This window comes from Coffea arabica, chromosome 6c (assembly GCF_036785885.1).
Source record: "Coffea arabica cultivar ET-39 chromosome 6c, Coffea Arabica ET-39 HiFi, whole genome shotgun sequence".
Classification (NCBI taxonomy): Eukaryota; Viridiplantae; Streptophyta; class Magnoliopsida; order Gentianales; family Rubiaceae; genus Coffea; species Coffea arabica.
The window spans coordinates 21,662,601-21,682,726 of record NC_092320.1 but is presented as its reverse complement, the minus strand read 5'-3'; the positions used below and the strand labels follow the sequence as shown (position 1 = coordinate 21,682,726).

The 20,126-nt window shown below is 39.5% G+C and overlaps 3 protein-coding genes across 3 annotated transcripts; all 3 read right to left on the bottom strand.

Annotated features, from left to right (window-relative positions):
• Nucleotides 1-392: 392 nt before the first annotated feature.
• Nucleotides 393-4,861, bottom strand: LOC140008550 (uncharacterized). The gene is made up of 2 exons (XM_072053283.1): nucleotides 2,018-4,861; nucleotides 393-861 (listed from the first exon to the last, which is right to left on the bottom strand). Exon 1 carries the CDS (start codon nucleotides 3,314-3,316, stop codon nucleotides 2,033-2,035), a length of 1,284 nt encoding a protein of 427 aa, XP_071909384.1. The 5' UTR covers nucleotides 3,317-4,861; the 3' UTR covers nucleotides 393-861; nucleotides 2,018-2,032.
• Nucleotides 4,862-5,352: 491 nt separating this feature from the next.
• Nucleotides 5,353-7,077, bottom strand: LOC140008681 (uncharacterized). Its single transcript, XM_072053530.1, has 5 exons — nucleotides 6,536-7,077; nucleotides 6,348-6,418; nucleotides 6,113-6,188; nucleotides 5,547-5,998; nucleotides 5,353-5,483 (listed from the first exon to the last, which is right to left on the bottom strand). Exons 1-5 carry the CDS (start codon nucleotides 7,075-7,077, stop codon nucleotides 5,353-5,355), a joined length of 1,272 nt encoding a protein of 423 aa, XP_071909631.1.
• A 9,084-nt stretch (nucleotides 7,078-16,161) lies between these two features.
• On the bottom strand, nucleotides 16,162-17,595 carry LOC113693141 (UDP-glycosyltransferase 71K1-like). The gene has a single exon (XM_027211715.1). The coding sequence runs from the start codon at nucleotides 17,593-17,595 to the stop codon at nucleotides 16,162-16,164; it is 1,434 nt and encodes a 477-aa protein (XP_027067516.1).
• Nucleotides 17,596-20,126: the final 2,531 nt, after the last annotated feature.

The window sequence follows — 20,126 nt, the reverse complement described above, 5'->3', positions numbered from 1 at the left end:
TTAGATTAGCCCGCGTATCCCCCTGACACGAATCTAATCGTGCCAGTTGTCACTATTTTAGGACAATTAAACAATTACGGATTTAATGCCCTAATTGACAGTAGATTATCAAGTCAATTAATTATCCGGATCCAAGACAATCAATTAACTAAATAACCATAAGTATAGCAAACAAGGAATATGCGAATACCGATAAATAAAAGGGAAAGATTAAATTAAAACAATCTCACAATTTTTAGGCAACCCAAAGCATCCGTCGTTTCTTGACTAGAATGAGAAAATTAGTTCATAGTTGATGAACTACGTCCGCGGAAAATTTCAGCAAAAATCACGGCCATTGTCTGCATTTCAAGAGCCGCACTTCGTCGAACAATTAGAGAGCAAAATGAAAGTCACAGGTAACAATTGAAGCTCTTCATTGTTCCTAACTTCCGTAGAGCAAAGCCACTCGAAAGGTACAAGAAGGAAAAGTCAAAGAAAGTAGGCTCCAATTCTTTGCTCCTGACATGCGTGGAGACAAAAGCCACAAATAGCTAACAAGAAAAGGTTAAAACACTAAAGCTAAGCTCTCTTGCCATGCGTAAGAGAAGCCAAAAGAAAATCTCTAGGAAAAGTCAACAATTCATCCTCAGCTACAGACGAAAAAGCTAAGAATAAAAGCCAGCCACCCATTGCTTTCTCCCCCCTCCTTTTAATTGCCGGCGGCACCTCAGCAGAGTGAAGCCCTTCAGCCGTCATTTCCTTGCGGAATTTACCAAAATGGGCTTAACATCTTCTTTTCCAAAAGTATCCCTGGGACAATCTCTATCATCGGAACTCTTTTTCTGTCAAATGTGCACCTGTTATCATATTTTCGCTCTACTCCCTGAAATAAGTGTAAATTACGAAAAGGGAGTAGAATCTACTAATTAATCCACATCAAATCAGGTAATAGGGGAAATTAATAATAAAATAAAAGAGAAAATTACACCCTATCAATTCCTCCACACTTAAACCATGCTTATCCTCAAGCATAAGAATAGTAAACGAACACCAAAATTTGATAATGGCCATTGCTCTATCCACCAAATTGCCAAGATATCAAGGAGGATCATATATCGAGCACTAGTGATTAAAATCCGAGAACCATCACCCTAGATAGCTTCTAAACCGCAGACTCCTTCAATTTCCAAATTAACTAATCTAAGGAAAAGGAATGGCGCATAACATTTATCAGTTAATGGTCCGAATAATCACACAAGTCTCCATATTAAGTCCATAAACCAGCAAGCTTCCCTATTATTTATTCTTTCTTCTCTTTTTCCTTTTTTTTCTTCTTTTTTTTTTGTTTTATAGCAATAATTAACACAAAAAAACTTAGTCTCTAGCCGCCGGAGCCTTTAGGATGCGAACTCCAACATTTTTAGATGAAAGAGCCCGGTTACTCAGCTCCTACCACTATACGACCACGTACTCATAGAAAGTACCACCTTTCGACGCGAGAATCGACACTTTTAGGTGCAGATTCCCGGTTACTCAGCAGCAACTAATAGCGGAGTACAGTCAAGTTTATTCACAGCAAAACAATGCAAAAACGCAACATAACAACACTAATAACCACGCATAGGAGCAGCTTGCCTTATTATTACCAAACATGGAGAACTGGAGTCAATATTGGACCAGTTCACATTAAAACGCCAACAGTCATTCCCTATGCCTAGAAAAGTTAACAAAGAAATCAAAAGAGTCAAGCAATCCGATATTCACCAAGGAGATATTTTGGACCCAACCACATGAACCTGATACATTTTTATTTTTAAAAACTCGGCAAAAGTAGAATTAGAGTCAATAAACCAATATCATTTTTTTCACATGAGGGATAAGCACGAAGAAGAAAGAAAGAAAGAAAATAAGCAACTAGAAATAAAACTAAAAACTACTAAAAACTAAAAAGACTATAGACCCTCCCACACCTATAGGACACAGTGTCCTCAATGTGTCAAATAAACAGCAAAAGTGAGGGAGAAAGCAACCAAACTTCCCTGAAGCCAGGTCAAAATGGTGGGCGAGGTGGACACGAAGGAGCGAAGCCCGTATGAAGCAGAAACTGCGCCAAATTCTGTGCTATGCCAGCGACATTGGCATCGACGTTGACCATCCGAGCTTCCAAAGCCTGAACTTGCTCCCGGAGTTGCTGCCATTCAGTAGTTCCATGCGGTGGAGGTGGCGCAGAAGAAGATGGCCCAGCAGTGTCCTCGGCTGACCCAGGAAAGGAGGAGGGCCCTGCTCGGGTCGAAGGATGCGCCCCTGGAGCTCGAACTGGTCCCGGAGGGATGAACTGGTAGGAACCATCGGGCAGGCGCTCGACGACTCCCATTTTCTCCAAGCAATCTACATCCAAGAGCTCCATCTCGCACGCCAAATGTAGGTCGTGGTCCTCCAGGTTAAGAATCCCCAACTGTGTTGCCAAGTGGGTGATATAGGACCCAAGGATCAGGGGCTTGTTCTTTTTGGCTAAGACGGTCTTGAACTGCGCCGCCAACCAACACCCCAAGTTAACTTTGATGTTATTCTTCATACTCCAGATGAAGAAAAACTCGGGTCGAGAGAGAATGCCGGAGCTGTCCTTCCGACCGGAGTAGCTGTAGGCTAAGAATCGATGGACGTATCGGGCGCTAGGATCCTTAAGAAAGGAGCTCCTAGACCTAGAAGGGTCGTAGCGGTGCCGATCGGTAGACATGTCTTCCCACACAGCGCGGTAGCGGGAGAGAAAAGACTCTATGTAATCACATGCACTCTCACCATACTCCCTAGTCTCAGCATACTCTCGAGTAATGAACCCAAATGCCAGATTAAATTGGGTAATTGAAAAATTAAATTCCCGACCCATCAGACGGAAACGGATGACATTGGGCGTCTCAACGGTGAACCTCGTGGGAAACTCAAACTCAAAGGTAGAATAAAACTCCCGAGTCAGCTCGACAAAGGCGGGGCATAAGATATCGAGATATGGGAGCCACCCGATGGCTGTAAACATCTGCTCGAGCTCCTCTCGTATGCCTAGGCCCATCACGGTTAATTTTTCCCAAGTTTTGCAAGGTATAATACGCCGCTCACAGACCTTAGCATATCTCTGCTGATCGGCGGGTCTAGTGAAGGTTAGGTGCCCTCCAAAATGAGCGGGGGTATCCACCTGAGCACCCCTACCCCTACCCAAGCGGGTTCGAACACTAGAAGAAGAGGGTAAGTTGGAAGGTGTATTCACAGGAATAGATGCTTGTGGAGGTGGTTGAGAACGAGATGCCCTAGACCTAGAGGAGGATTTTGGTCTCACCATGTCACCCAACAGTCAGCTCAAAGCAACAGAAGCTCCAACAGGTATGGAAACCAGCAAATGCAACTAGCAAAGGAAACTCAGCAGAACAAAGCAATAATTTCCCAGTAATAACCCAATCAATAACAAAAAGAAAAGTTCCAGCAATTAAAAATGCCCAGTCAAAGCCTTCCCACTTCAAAAGTTTAAACTCTCAGTCAGAGGGCCCCCAACAATGAAATTATGCAAGACCAGCCTCACAAAGTAAGTCAAACGGCACAGGATCTCAACTCAATATGCAATAGCAGAATTAACTCAAGCAAAGCCCCCACAAAAACCTCAATCATTCCTTCAGCAATGCAAGCCAAATAGTCGTCAGCAAGTCAATTCAATAAGCACGTAAGGTTCAAAATCTCCTCCGAATTTAACAAACAATCACAGCATTGAAGCTCACCCAAAATCTCAATAAATGGCTCCAGTTGGCCAACTAAACTCGCAACTCAAAATCAACAAGTTCAATGAAGACAGCTTACGGATTAGACAATGATCACGTAGCCAACCAAAGAGAAGTACCAAAGAGAGGTCCAGTTACTTCCCAGTACCACGGGTATAGCAAAATAGCACAATAATACAAGGGAAAATACCACAATTGCTAGCACTGGTGCATCGAACAGTTAAGACAGAAAACCCAATGACTGACAAACCCCCAAGTAAATCCAATGCCTATCAAGAATTGGAGATTGAGTAGCAAATACCTCTCCCAGTGGCCGAATGAAGAAACTGGGGTGGTAGTGGCTAAGAAAAAGAGGCACGACAGTGGAGGAGAGCTGGTGACAGTAGTGGACCGGGAGGAAGCGGAGGCGTGTGCAAGACAACGGAGCTGTGGAGGACGCGAGGGAAGGGCGGCGTCCGTGGGCTGGCCTTGGACGAGCTGGAACAGAGCGCGCGCGGCGCACTAGACCAGGCGGCTGCCTGACTGTGGGAACTTCAGCCGCTACGACGGCGTGCGATGGAGTGAGCAACGGGCTGCTCGCTGGTGGCGGATGAGATGGGCGGCGCGGCGAGGTTGGATAGAAAGAGCTGGTGGTGGCTGCGCTGGGACTAAGGAGCGGCGGACAGAGGGAAGAATGGTGGCGCGGCTGTGTGGCAGATCTGGTGGTGGAGAGAGGGCTGGTGGCGGGCGGCTTCAGGTGGAGCAGGAGCGAGCGGCGACGTGGACGGCGGAGGCGGGCGTCGGTCGTGGGCTGCTGGCGGCGGATGAACTGAAGAAGAAAAGGAGAGCCCAAGCCAATGGATGGCGTGCGTCGCGACAGCAGGTGGAGGCGCGCGGCGCTGGCGTGCGCTTGGACGGCGGCGGGCGTGGGTGGTCTGGTGGGCTGGTGGAGGTTGCGCTAGCAGGTGGAGAGACGCGAGGCCGTGGGGTTGACGGCGATCGAGTGTTGGCGGAGCTAAGCTCGCGGGGCGCGCAGAGCAGCGGCGGACCAGTAGGAGAGCAGAGTAGAAGGAAAAAAAGAAAAGAGAAAGAAAGAAGAAGAAAGAAAGAAAGAAAAAGAAGGGAAAGGAAGAAAAGAAAAGAAGGAAAAGAAAATATATATATATATATATTTTAAAAAAAAGAAATAGCTACAGTTAAGAAAAATTTTTTTTTTAATATATATATATATTTTTATTTTTTTAATCTTTATTATTATTTTTTTATTATATATATATAATTTTTTTTTGAATCCTTACCTTTCCCGCGAACGTGACGCGAGCACGTCAAAAGGGCAGGAAAGCTTTTTGACCGTGAGCTTCCTGGGCGTCATGACGCGGGCGCGTCATGAGAGCAAGAGAGCTCTCTGACCGTGGGCGCTCCACGTGTCATCACGCGGGCGCGTCATGACAGAAGAACACTTACAAATCGGCAAAAACGAAAATTGAACCCCAAAATCAGTCAAATTCAAGGAAAACATATTTAAAATATCACACGAAATCAAAACAAACAATAAAAAGAAACAATTGGGTTGCCTCCCAATGAGCGCCTTTCTTTAATGTCTTTGGCTAGACATGGTAAAGTGTCCCTAATTAGGACACGGTGGTGCGTCTAGACTTATTGTCTCCATTTCTCCACTTGAAAAACTTTTGTAATAATGTTTGAGACGGTGGTCATTCACCACAAACTTGTTGTCTGATTTAGCGCTTTGGATTTCAACTGCACCATATGGAAACACGTGAGTAACAATAAAAGGTCCAATCCAACGGGAACGTAACTTACCTGGGAATAGCTTGAGGCTGGATTGGTATAGGAGGACCTTCTGACCAACTTCAAAGATTTTTCTAGAAATTTGTTGATCATGAAATGTCCGGCTTCTCTCCTTATAAATTAATGCATTTTCGTAGGTTTCGTTCAGGATCTCCTCCAATTCCTGCAAATCCAACTTCCGTTGGGCACCGGCCTCCTCTAGGTTCATGTTGCATTGCTTTATCGCCCAAAAAACCTTGTGCTCAAACTCCACTAGAAGATGACACGGCTTCCCAAATACCAACCTGTACGGTGATATCCCTATAGGGGTCTTGTATGCCGTCCGATAGGCCCAGAGTGCATCCTCCAACCGTTGACTCCAATCTTTCCTATCGGGGCGCACCATTTTCTCCAAAATGGATTTAATCTCCCGATTCGATACCTCCGCTTGACCATTAGTCTGCGGGTGGTACGACGTCGAGACCCTGTGGAGAACACCATACTTGCGAAATAACGCAGCTATGGTTTTGTTGCAGAAGTGCATTCCCCTATCACTGACAATAGCTCTTGGCATTCCAAATCGCACAAAAATATTAGACCTGATAAAATCTGCAACTACTTTCGAGTCATTAGTCCGAATAGCCTTGACCTCCATCCGTTTAGACACATAATCAACTGCCAACAAAATATATATAAAACCAAATGAAGTAAGAAAAGGCCCCATGAAATCTATACCCCAGACATCAAAAATTTCGACAAAAATCAATGGGACTTGGGGCATATGATCTCTACGGGCTATATTACCAACTCTTTGGCAGCGATCACATGACTTACAAAACACATATGTATCCTTAAACAATGAAGGCCAATAAAATCCACTTTCTAAAACCTTATGAGCAGTTCTCCTGGGTCCAAAATGACATCCACAGGCAAAAGTATGACAAAAAGCTAAAATCGATTGAAATTCTATTTCACTTACACATCTCCGCATCACTTGATCTGCGCATCTTTTCCATAAGTACGGGTCATCCCAGATAAAATACTTGGCGTCGCTCTTCAATTTGTCCCTCTTCGATTTTGGCCAACCTGCAGGAAAATTACCAGTTACCAAATAATTGACCAGATCAGCATACCAAGGCAATTGAGAATTTAAAGAAAATAAATGTTCTTCATGGAATGCATCCTTCAATGGTTCACTATCCTCTCCAACGGGGATACGACTCAAATGGTTGGCTACTAAATTCTCTGACCCTCTTTTATCTCTTATCTCCAGGTCAAATTGCTGTAGGAGCAATATCCACCGTATGAGCCTCGGTTTCGCATCTTTCTTGGTCATCAGGTATCTCAATGCTGCATGATCAGAAAATACAATCACTTTAGCACCTAACAAATATAACCTGAATTTTTCTAAAACAAAAATAACTGCAAGAAGCTTCTTCTCAGTGGTGGAGTAATTCAACTGGGCCCCATTCAGGGCGCGGGATGCATAATAGATGACGTGAGCTGCATTTCCTACTCGCTGCCCCAATACAGTCCCTACAGCATGATCACTGGCATCGCACATGATCTCAAACGGTAAATTCTAGTCAGGGGGTTGGATGATTGGAGGCGAGGTCAACAATTCCTTCAATTTGTCGAAAACTCTCTCACACTTGTCATCAAACTCGAAGGCTACATCCTTTTGTAGAAGTTGGAACAACGGGACTCCAATTTTCGAGAAATCCTTGATAAACCTTCGGTAAAATCTTGCATGTGCAAGAAAAGAGCGCACTTCCCGCACACTTGCGGGGTAAGGCAAAGCAAATATAATATCTATTTTCGCCCTATCAACTTCAATACCCTTAGACGACACAACATGACCTAAGACTATCCCGTGGTCAACCATGAAATGGCATTTTTCCCAATGAAGCACAAGATTAGTCTCTAAACACCTTATCAGGATCAATCTCAGGTTATCTAGGTACGTATCAAAACTATCACCATACACACTGAAATCGTCCATGAAAACTTCAATAATTTTCTCCACATATTCAGAAAAAATATTTACCATACACCTCTGGAATGTTGCAGGTGCATTGCACAACCCGAATGGCATTCGTCTATAGGCAAAGGTCCCGAATGGGGACGTGAAGGTTGTATTCTCTTGGTCTTCTGGTGCAATTGCTATTTGAAAATATCCTGAAAATCCATCCAAAAAGCAATAGTAAGCTCTACAAGCCAAACGTTCAACCATTTGGTCAATGAAAGGAAGAGAGAAGTGGTCCTTTTTGGTAACGGCGTTTAGCCTACGGTAGTCTATACACTGCCTCCATCCAGTGGGCTTGCGTACTGGTACGAGCTCACCCGTTTGGTTGGCCTCCACCGTCACTCCTGCTTTCTTTGGGACTACCTGGACCGGACTCACCCAAGGGCTATCTGATATTGCAAAAATGATACCCACATCTAGCAATTTTAAAATTTCTTTCTTTACAACTTCCATCATTAGGGGGTTGAGCCTCCTTTGAGCCTGCCGAACAGGTTTAGCATCCTCTTCCAGTCTAATTCGGTGCATACAGATGGCCGGGCTGATCCCCTTAATGTCTGCGATTGTCCAACCTATCGCCTCTTTATGCTCTCTAAGGACTCGGATCAACTTCTCCTCCTACGTTTTTGAGAGTGCAGATGAGATAATCACCGGGAGTGTCTCGTTGTCACCCAAATACGCATACTTCAGGTGCTCTGGTAGAGGCTTTAACTCCACTACAGGTGCCTGCACCACAGATGGCAATACCTTCTGGTGAGTTTCGGGAATAAAAATAGGCAAGACTTCATACCTTTTTGATGTGGTCGACAATGAGTGTAATGCCACCTATTGTGCATTTTAGATCCTTACTCCACTCCACCTTAGGAGTTGTCTCCAACTCGAGGTGCTTGGTTAAAACCACCTCCAACTCATCCCTGCCAATAGTTTCAAACGCTTCCTGCATTGCAGGGTCAATAGCACTCACGGAGAAAACTGAGTTAAAGTTGGAATTTGAGGGGTATTTCATAGTATCAAAGATATTAAAATGCACAATTTCCCATCAAATTCCATGGATAAGGTACCCTTATTAACATCAATTTTTGTTTGTGCTGTGCTCATAAAGGGTCTACCTAACAACAAAGGTGAGGGATCGGGGGAGTGATCATCATCCATATCAAGTACATAAAAATCAGCTGGAAACACCAAATCATTAACTTTCACCAACACATATTCAACCAACCCATCAAGATATGCATTAGTTCGGTCAGCTAATTGAATGATTATTCCAGTTTCTTTTAATGGACCTAACTTCAGAGAAGCATAGATAGATTTAGGCATGACATTAATTGATACTCCCAGATCCAACATGGCCCTTCTAATCACAGTATAACCTATCCTACAGGGGATAGTAAATATACCTGGGTCCCCACACTTGGGTGGAAGCTTCCTCTGCAGGACCGCTGACACATTCTCCCCAACAATGACCCTCTCATCCCCCCTCAACCGCCTTCGGTTGACACACAAGTCCTTTAGAAATTTGGCATATTTTGGTACTTGTTTGATTGGGAATATTTATCTCAACCTTGCGAAAAACCTCCAAGATCTCCTTCTTCTTATCTTGCTTTTTCGATTTTTTCAACCTGCTAGGAAAAGGAGGCGGGTTAGTTTTAACTGTAATTACTGGGTTTGGAAGTACCTTTGGGTCTGCACCATTGCTGTCCTCCCTCTCAAGCTCATTTTCGATCTTTTCCTCATCCTTGTCCTTAGGGATCACAGGTTTAGGCCCCTGAATTTTCTTCCCGCTCCTTAGGGTCATTGCGCTCACGTTCTTCGGATTTAATTCAGGCTGAGATGGCAATTTACCTTGGTTCTGGGAATCCAAGTGGTTGATTGTTGTGGCCATTTGACTTATCTGATTCTTTATGTCCTACATTTCGGAGTCCGTCCTTTGCTGATTTTGCGTAATGGTTGCCATCATTTGTTTCATCATCTCCTCCAAAGATGGATCAGAGCTTGGGGGCAGAGGTGGTCGGGGTTGGTATTGCTGCTGGTACCCTGGTTGCTTATTTGGCACTAAATTAGACTGCCTGTTCGGTGCAAAGTTGGGCTGCCTATTTCCTCCATAACTGAGGTTGGGATGATCTCTCTACCCGGGATTGTAGGTGCTTGAGTAAGGGTCGTACTACTTTCTTTGCGCGGGCGAGTGGCCAGCCATGTTCACCCGTTCTGCAGTTTTTTCCTGAATCATTGGGCACATGTCTGCAGAGTGACCCATACCAGTGCAAATCCCGCACACCCTGGCCTGAGATGCATTCCCTACAGCCAGTTGCCTAACAAACGAGGTCAATTCAGTTAGCTGCTGCTGGATAGAGGATGTCTCTATCTCATTCACCTTGCGTATCGGGACATCCTTTCTCGTACCGAATTGTTGTGAATTTTCTACCATCCCCTCTATCAACTTCCGCGCTTCCCGAGGGATTTTGTTTACCAGTGCCCATTCACTTGCAGCATCAATTATGCTCCTGTCTCTGAAAAGGAGCCCCTCATAAAAATACTGTATGAGCAACTGCTCACTTATTTGGTGTTGGGGGCACTTTCTGCACAATTTTTTGAACCGCTCCCAGTACTCATGGAGTGACTCCCCTGGGTGCTGCTTGATCCCGCAAATTTCTTTCCTTAGATTTGCAGCCCTGGACGCAGGAAAATATTTTTCTAGAAATTTTTTCTGCAACTGATCCCACGTGGTAATGCTGCCTGGTGGCAGGTAGTACAGCCAGTCCTTCGCAGAGTCTTTCAATGAGAAAGGGAATGCCCGCATTTTTATTTGCTCTTCTGTGATTCCCGGGGGTTTCATACTATTGCATACAACATCAAACTCGTGTAGATGCTTATACGGCTCTTCACCTGGTAAACCATGAAAGGAAGGTAAAAGATGAATAAGGCCAGATTTTAATTCAAATGGAGTGCTGTTATCTAAATTTGGGAAAGTGATGCACAAAGGCTGCTGATTTAAGTTAGGAGCAGCCAACTCCCTTAATGTTCGTGCATTAGCCATGGTTCCTTCCTCCTGGTCAGAGTCACTCGAAGTGTCTCCAAACGAATCTGTTGGTTCAACTTCTGGCTCAGATCTCTGAGATGCAGCACTGGAGTGCTCCTCTCGGAGCTATCTGTTCTCTTTTCTTGTCCTACGCGCAGTCTTCTCTACCTCAGGGTCAAAAACCAAATCACCTGTACGAGAAGATCGAGGCATACACTAGAAAAATACCAGAAAATTAGAGCAAAAGAAAAGAAAAAAAATGAATTTAAAAAGGAACAAATAATAACGTCAGTCTCCGGCAACGGCGCCAAAAATTGACAGGTTGTCGAAACCTGTGCAATAATAAAATTAAACCTATTTACCAGTTAAAATGACCAAAACCCAATTCCAAGTACTGGAGCAAGAACTCTAGGTGTGCAATGGGTTACTTGATTCACCCTGTTCTCGAAGAGTTTGTTTGATCCGATATACCCGAATGGAATGGTTATTTCTTTTCACAAATAATTATGAATTTGTAGATAGGGCAAGTAGGGTCGTATTCACAGGGATTGGGTATATTTGTTTCTTAAGAAATCTAAAGTAACACAGGGGGTGATTTTGTAGGAACGACGACAATTAAATAAATTCAAATAAAAAAATAAAAATAAATAATTAACTAGAATTTAAACCACAGTTCACTGAATTTAGAGTAACAATAATTAAAGGCCTAAATCAATTAAAATAAGGAAGCAATTAAAAATAAAATAAAGTAGGCAACTAAAAGTCAAATGGCAATTCACTAAAATCAAGGTAATATTAATTAAAGGTTTAACCAAGAAATAACTTCAACAATGGTGCACCTAATTTATCATCGAAACAAAGGCAACTCCAATTATTTACTAATAAATAGGTTATAACTACCAAACAAGCGATGGCAGTCAACCCCTCCTTACTATGTCGGTGATTAAGGTACGCCCGTTAATCACTGTTCTAATTAAGGAATAATCTTAGGTACGCCCGTAAGATTTAATTTCCCAATTGCCTTACGTATTAGAGGAGCGTATTCTAACCAAATAACACACTACCAGGGTTATTTTAGATTAGCCCGCGTATCCCCCTGATACGAATCTAATCGTGCCAGTTGTCACTATTTCGGGACAATTAAACAATTACGAATTTAATGCCCTAATTGACAGTAGATTATCAAGTCAATTAATTATCCGGATCCAAGACAATCAATTAACTAAATAACCATAAGTATAGCAAACAAGGAATATGCGAATACCGATAAATAAAAGGGAAAGATTAAATTAAAACAATCTCACAATTTTTAGGCAACCCAAAGCATCCGTCGTTTCTTGATTAGAATGAGGAAATTAGTTCATAGTTGATGAACTACGTCCGCGGAAAATTTCAGCAAAAATCACGGCCATTGTCTGCATTTCAAGAGCCGCACTTCGTCGAACAATTAGAGAGCAAAATGAAAGTCACAGGTAACAATTGAAGCTCTTCATTGTTCCTAACTTCCGTAGAGCAAAGCCACTCGAAAGGTACAAGAAGGAAAAGTCAAAGAAAGTAGGCTCCAATTCTTTGCTCCTGACATGCGTGGAGACAAAAGCCACAAATAGCTAACAAGAAAAGGTTAAAACACTAAAGCTAAGCTCTCTTGCCATGCGTAAGAGAAGCCAAAAGAAAATCTCTAGGAAAAGTCAACAATTCATCCTCAGCTACAGACGAAAAAGCTAAGAATAAAAGCCAGCCACCCATTGCTTTCTCCCCCTCCTTTTAATTGCCGGCGGCACCTCAGCAGAGTGAAGCCCTTCAGCCGTCATTTCCTTGCGGAATTTACCAAAATGGGCTTAACATCTTCTTTTCCAAAAGTATCCCTGGGACAATCTCTATCATCGGGACTCTTTTTCTGTCAAATGTGCACCTGTTATCATATTTTCGCTCTACTCCCTGAAATAAGTGCAAATTACGAAAAGTGAGTAGAATCTACTAATTAATCCACATCAAGTCAGGTAATAGGGGAAATTAATAATAAAATAAAAGAGAAAATTACACCCTATCATCATCTAATCTAATGCTCAGCACTTAGTAAATATTTTGTGAACACTCTAGCCGAAGATGCGGGCTCCAATGAAAGGGAAAGAACGAAAAAGTGAATGCCAAAGAAATGTGGAACAAAAGACACGAAAAGGTAGACAAAATTTTCAACATTAATTAGTGAGTTTTATACATGTCAAAGCAAATGTTGTGATAGGCTTTCTTTTTTAATTGAGTTTGATATTTGAAATAATTGAAGTGTAAATATAAAAGGAAGAGTTGGAACTCAAATATGATTAAAATAACGAAAGATGTGCAATTTTGATCCCCCCAATGTTTGGTCTATGAGTTAAATTAGTCCCTAATATTTCGACTAAAATAAATATGGTCCCAAAATTTTTATTTTAGTCAAATTAGGACAACTAATTGAAAACTACAATAACTAAAGTCAAAATCAAATTAGAATTATAATTTTTGGTCCCTAATATTTGAAAATTTAATCAATATGGTCCCTTATATTTTAAATAATTATATTTCAAATGAAATAAAATATGAATTAGATTAAATGTATAAAAAAGTGTTCTCAAATCTCATAAAAATCCTTAAAAATACTCCACATTGTCAAAACGCTATCATTTAGCCTAAAGAGCATCTCTTCGTTAAATAAATTACAAATAAATGACAACACATAAATCACATATGAAAAAAAATTAGTGGAAAAAAGAAAATTTTAATTTGAGTATATATAACTTTAATTCTAAAAAAGTATAACATAAACTGTTGCATGGTTAGATATTGTGATTACATTAACAAGTAAAGGTGATTATCAATATGAAGGACTCATATGAATTTTTAAAAAATTTCTTGCTGTTTCTCACTGTCTTTCCTTCATATTAAATGAAATATTTTAATAATACAATTTAATGTATTTATATTTACGTTCATTTGAAATTGATAATTTTGTTGACAATTATAAAATCTTTATTTCAATTGAAACTTAATTGACAACTAGTTGAAATGCCAAAAAAAAATAAAAATATCATTCAGTCAATTCAATGATATATAATTATTCATATTATAATAGAATATTTAATTAACTATTTTAATTTATCAAATATAAGTATTGGCATTAGATGATGAACAAATTTTTAAAAAGACTTTTATTGTGATTTCAAAATGTATTGCATTATTTCACCCCTGCACAATCGACCAATGCTCGGTACTAGGGTTGCAAACGAGTCGAGTCGAGTCGAGTTTTGGACTAATCGAGCCGAGTCTCGACTAAATTTTACCAAGTTCGAACTCGAGATCGAGCTCGACGAGTCGGCAATTTAAAACTCGAGCTCGAGCTCGAAAAAAAATAAAAAATAATTATTTTATTTTTTAAAAAATAAATAATATAATATTTTTTCCTTAATAAATAATAAAATATTAAAGATATATATATAATTTTACTATTGAAATAAGAAAATAAGAAAATATATATATACTTAAAATAAAAAAAAATATACTTAAAATAAAAAAATAAAAAATATTACTACTCGAACTCGCGAGCTAAAAAACTTAATATTTTGAACTCGATTTCGACTCGATCAACATCGAGCTAAAGAGCTTAATATTTTGAGCTCGAATTCGAGCTCGATTTCGACTCGATCAACATCGAGCTCGACTCGAATTTGATTCGAGCCGCTCGATTCGTTTATAGTCTATCTCGGTACATCTTTTTGCTCTTTGTCTTTGTGCGTCCCCACATAACACAGTTGGCCTCCTTTGCTTCTGCCTAGGCAGAAAAGGGTACTTTCCACCGTAGACGTAACCTTGGTCCCCGTCCGAATGTAGGGAGTCTGGATATGGATCAGATTTTTCTGACGAAAGATGAAAGATTCCCCTTGGTGTCCCTTTTTCAGAAAATCATGTGCGCATACCTCAAATGTTGATCATCAATTCCCTGAGCCGTCTCAGTATGTGGCCAGGTTTGAGCTTTATTTTCTTGGATATTCAATACTCTCTTCCTTGAATAAAGTGTCTACTTTTTCTATTTTGAGTTTCCAAAAAATTTGTCTTGTTATTAAGAAAGTCAAAATATTTTTTAATCTCACTTTTTTAATATAGTTTCCTATTTAATTATATATATATATATATATGTAATCATTCAAATTTAAATTCTGAATTTATAAAGATAAAATTTAAAAAAAAAAACAAATATCATAATCAAAATACTATTATTGCAAGTTGAATTCTCGAAATAAGATCAAATAATTGGGATGGAGGAGAAGATTATTTTCATTTAAACTTGAAAATTATGACAGAGTACGTGCAATTGAACTGGAAACCACATGTTCAAGTTCTTACTTTGATGGGAACTTTTATCTCTTTCGTTTTTCCTCGCTACAAGAGATGCGACAGCGTACGTGCAATTCAAGTTCTTAATTTGATTGGAACTTTTATCTCTTGCGACAAGAGATGCGACAGAGTACGTGCAATTGAACGGGAAACCACATGTTCAAGTTCTTACTTTGATGGGAACTTTTATCTCTTTCGTTTTTCCTCGCTACAAGAGATGCTCCTTATTTTAAATAGCGGTCTTTTTTTTTTTCCGAGCAACTATCGGATTTTTACAACTTAATTTATCATAATCTATAGGAAACGGAGCTTAAAGAAACTATGTATAAGGGATTGATAAATATAAGAATCTAATTAGACCAAAATGGTGTTCTGACATTTTCTTTAAATTTTTTCGATAGATAAATTTCGTCCCGTGCAATAATATGCCAACTATATGAAAGGATAAGATGTACTAGGCAAACTCTGTACGATAGCGAATGTGTCGAAAAAGATTCGAACCCGAATTATTAGGAAGTCAAACTTAAGATGTATTCACTTTATATATACGAAATAAGTAGCAAACTTAAGAAGTATAACAAGTGAACTACAAGCTTTGGGACAATTTCAGTTTTCATTCCAATTGAGAATAACAGCTTAATGATCACCATATGAAATAATTCGCCAACTACACGAAAGGATAAGGCGTATTAGGCAAATCATGTATGACAGCGGATGTCTCGAAAAAGATTCGAATCCGAATTGTTAGGCAGTCAAACTTAAGATGTATAACAAGTGTACAGTTCATTTTATATATACAAAATAAGCAGCAAACTTAAGATGTATAACAAGTGAACTACAAGCTTTGGGACAATTTCAGTTTTCATTCCAATTGAGAGTAACAGCTTAATGATCACCATATGAAATCAAAAAGATAATTATGGAGAAAAATTTTACTTACTAACAAATCTTAGAAGAAACATATGAACCACCAAATTTATAATATTTAGCGGAAAAATGAAAAATGAAAAGTATTTAACAGGAAAGTTTTACAAAAGCAAGAATAGATTTGAAAGCACAAGTATGACCACATAAAGGATGAAAAACAATACTAATTTGTGTTTACCACACAAATGTAACAGTTAGATGGATTGAGAAAGAACTAATATTAAACCAATAAAGCAGAAAGAAAAAAAGCAAGTTGAAGAAACCTCCCTTCATCTGTTGATTGATGATCAAGTAACAATAAGAACTTAAAAAACTTAGAAACTTCCCTTCTCTTTTCCAATATTGATGTGCATATCTTCAGTCAAGCGTCCAAGTGAAATGAATGAAGAACCCCCATTTTCAATGGCCTTTCTGCTCATCTCCTTCATTTCTTGAACTCTTTTTCTTGTCGGATTCTCTGTGTCCATCAAGCATCTGATAGCTTTCTCGATTTCCTCAGCCATTACAAGATTCTTTGCATTTTCCATTCGATAATCCATTTTCAAGTCCATAGCCAGTTCCAACTCTCTTACCAACTCGAACGCATTGATTTGTTGCTCAGCATATACAGGCCATGTTGCAACAGGCACCCCATGCCACAGGCTTTCTAGTATAGAGTTCCAGCCACAATGAGATACAAACCCCCCAACTGCTTCATGAGCCAGCACCTCCATTTGTGGTGCCCAACTACTCACCAATCCTCGATTTTCGATGCGTTCTAAGAAGCCTTGCGGCAACATTTCAGAAATATTGGAATGTTCACCTGTCCCTTTTGTAAAGACCTTTGATAACCGGACTGACAACAAGAATCTGTATCCACTCCGCTCGAGTGCAAGTGCCATCTCTGCTAACTGGTCAGGCTCAAAACTACCCATGCTTCCAAAACAGAGAAATACAACTGATGATGGAGGCTGATCATCTAACCATTTCATTATTGTTTCGTGATCAGGCTCTCGCTTTCTGCCCTCCAGGTCGAGCAGGGGTCCAACTGTGTAGATTGGCGGTGTTTCAGCATCGAATTTCAATCGATCCACAGCATGAGGTTCTAATTCTGCAAACGTGTTTATGATGATTCCTTTTGTCTCCTTGAACTTGGTAGCATGTTTTATGAATGAGGAATAACCACCATGCTTGTTAAATGCTAAAGAAGGTATAACCTTTGACGGTACAGGGTGAGAATAAGTTGGAATAATTGAATCAGAATCTGAAGTCTCGAACTCTCTTCCATTTTGGCTATAGTGAATTGGAAGATAAAACAAGAAGCCAAGATAGGCAGAGCCAGAGGTGAAGAACACATATGAAGGAACGCCAAGCTCATTCGCTACATCAACCATCGAACTACAGAATAGATCAACAACCATCCCGGCAAGAGAAGTGATGGATTCTGATACTAGTACTTGACCAATTATTGCTGTTTTGACATGGGATCTATGGCTTTCCAAATAGAGAGCATAAAAATTTTCTGGGGAGCTCAAGGCCTCTGGTAGATTGGGATCTGCTTTAGGAATGTTGATGAATTGAATACTAGTGTTTGAAGCAGCCACTTCTTGAGTGTAGGACTCCGAGTCTGGGCCAACAGGCGAGCTTATGACCAGAACAAATATTGATAGCTGATCATCTCTTTCAGTTAAGCGCTTGGAGAGCTCAACTGTGGATATTAGGTGGCTTATGCCTGGTGATGGAACAAAAACAAGCTTTGTCTTCTTCATCTTTGTAGTGTAGGAACTGATATAAGAATTTTATTCTGCTATGGAATTTTGAGCTATGCTTGCATAGATGAATGTTTACTTTGCTTACTTTTAAGTGGGAGGGTAAAGCATCAGAGACTGACAAATGTGCACATCATTCTACAGTGGAATGGCTAATGTCAGAGATCCAGAATTTTTTAAGATACTTCTGATTTCGACATTTGACTACCCAATGGGTTTTTTAACTTTCAGCTTGACATTATTCAAACACCCAATATTTAGATTTCTGCAAAGTGTGGAATGGTACTGCAAAGCTATCGTTTCGATCAAAAAAAAAAAAAAAATTACTGCAAAATCGGCAACCATTGCTAAATAAAACTAGGATTCACATAATTATGGCAGACATTGACATATATTTTATCCCCTCTATTCAGATATTTATGAAATAACCTTCCTCTGGAGGCAGTGGCTAAACACTTTGTGGTTTAGCTTAAAATAATTTATATTAAATTTACCACTTTGTGGTTTGTGAACTTGTAGGTCAACTAAATGTTTCTCATAAGGCTAATAGACGTGAAGCAATTTATTCAATATTGCAAAAATAAAATAAGAATTGTGTATAGGTTGTCATTTATTTTGCATTTAATAGTTATCAGGTCATCTAATGGTATAAAATTATACAATAGTTAATATTAGGCATAAATCTATGAGATGTACATTTAGGGCTGTCAATGGTCCGGGTCTAGACCCGGACCCGGACCGGATCCGTCAAATTTATCTGGGTATGGGTAGGGATTTAATTCCGTTACCCAGACCCGGATCCGGATCCATTTTGCCAAACAAAAAAACGGGTCGGATACGAAATATAGTATTCCGACCCGTATTGGACCCAGATCCGGATATAAATGGATTACTAATTTAAAATATATATATTTATTAATATAATTTGATTAGGATGATGTATTTGAGTAATCAATATAATTGGACCCGGATCCTAATCAATATAATTTGATTAGGATGATGTATTTGAGTAAGGTTAATTTGATTTCTTTTCTTATTTGATTTTTTTTGTATTAGTTAGAAATTAGTTTATAAATATATGTTTTTTCTCATTTTTGTTAGAAATTATAAATTTTGTTAGTTTTTTTTTGGGTAGACCCGGATCCGGATCCGGGACCCGTCGGATCTGGATCCGGAACATAGAGTAAAGACCCATCGGGTAAACGAGTCGGGTCCGGATCCGATATAGTGTGCCGGGTCCGGGTCTGGAATAATGAATTCCGGCCCGGACCCGACCCGTTGACAAGCCTATGTACATTCATATATACAATAGATAACTAATGTGTATTTGACCAAACTATCCGATGAATTGTCAATTTGCTTGTAATTTATATGCTTAGACATATAAGTGGAGTTCAATATTAAGCCAAATAAGGTTAATTAGAAAGGACATACAAATAGTATTATACTTTCTTTCAAGTTTTCATTGTAGAAATGGAGAAGACAACTGTAAAAAATTTCAATAGTTTCAAAGGGACAATGATAGAACTAGATGGAATAGATTGAAAATGCAGGGGAAGGGGGCAAAAGTGGGGCAATTATAAAAACTCTAAACTTTGTATAGGTTGTTCCGTAGCTTTCAAAAAATTGAAGGGGTGCAAAGGCAATGTGGAACGAAGTTAATGGCTATTATCTTATTTGTTTAATATTTCTTCCCTTCACTCTACTTTCTGATTAGAAAAATGTTCCCTAATTCATGATATTTTCTTAACTTACACACTAACTTCAACAATAGAAAAGAATCTTAAAGGCACTTTACATTTTATTTCGAGCGTTTACTAGCCCAAACAAATGAAAAGAAGTTAGGTATGTAAAACATATTCCAACAATAAATGTTCAATCAGGAGTCATAATTGTCATTTTACAGCGGGTTTTTCTAATAGGTACCTAATTAATACACCGAAATTTCATCCAACTTACCATATATATATATATATATATATATGTATGTATACAATAATAATTATTATCCTTTCTTATATTTATATACTTTTCTTAATTAATCTTACCTTTTCAAAATTCGTACGCTTTAAGTACATTGTAACAAGTACCCATGGCATCCCTTAGATAGACCCTTTCACAATTAATAGTAATGCAACATGCACCTGCTCTGTTATGTGCAAAATGTTTGCTATTTGTTTCTATAATGATTTTTTAGCTTTTTGCTTCTCTATTACTTTGAATATAGTAAGGCACAACCTTAGACATGTTGCAATTACATATTTTAATTAAAATTCATGTTGCAATTACAAAATTCCCACTCTAAAAGCAACACCAAACCAAAGACAATAGGGCTTTTGTTAAGGCTTAAGCAGCAAACCACACGCACTTCTGTTCCTCCTCTTTTCTACACGGTCTGTCATTTCTCCTCAGCGAACCCTCGCATATCAAAGCCAATTAATGGGGGAGTTGGACCCAAAGTGTCACAACATTAATATGAGAAGTTGCTTGTTATATTCTTCTTAAATTTATAAAAATGTTTCTAAAAAGCT

Coding starts and splice junctions, on each gene's coding strand:
- LOC140008681 (XM_072053530.1), bottom strand. CDS start 7,077: ATGTGCGATGCCAGTGATCATGCTGTAGGGACTGTATTGGGGCAGCGA. Junction 6,189..6,347: donor TAAGGATACATATGTGTTTT/GTAAGTCATGTG, acceptor TTTTGTTGGCAG/TTGATTATGTGTCTAAACGG. Junction 5,484..5,546: donor CAGCCTCAAGCTATTCCCAG/GTAAGTTACGTT, acceptor CATATGGTGCAG/TTGAAATCCAAAGCGCTAAA.
- LOC140008550 (XM_072053283.1), bottom strand. CDS start 3,316: ATGGTGAGACCAAAATCCTCCTCTAGGTCTAGGGCATCTCGTTCTCAA.
- LOC113693141 (XM_027211715.1), bottom strand. CDS start 17,595: ATGAAGAAGACAAAGCTTGTTTTTGTTCCATCACCAGGCATAAGCCAC.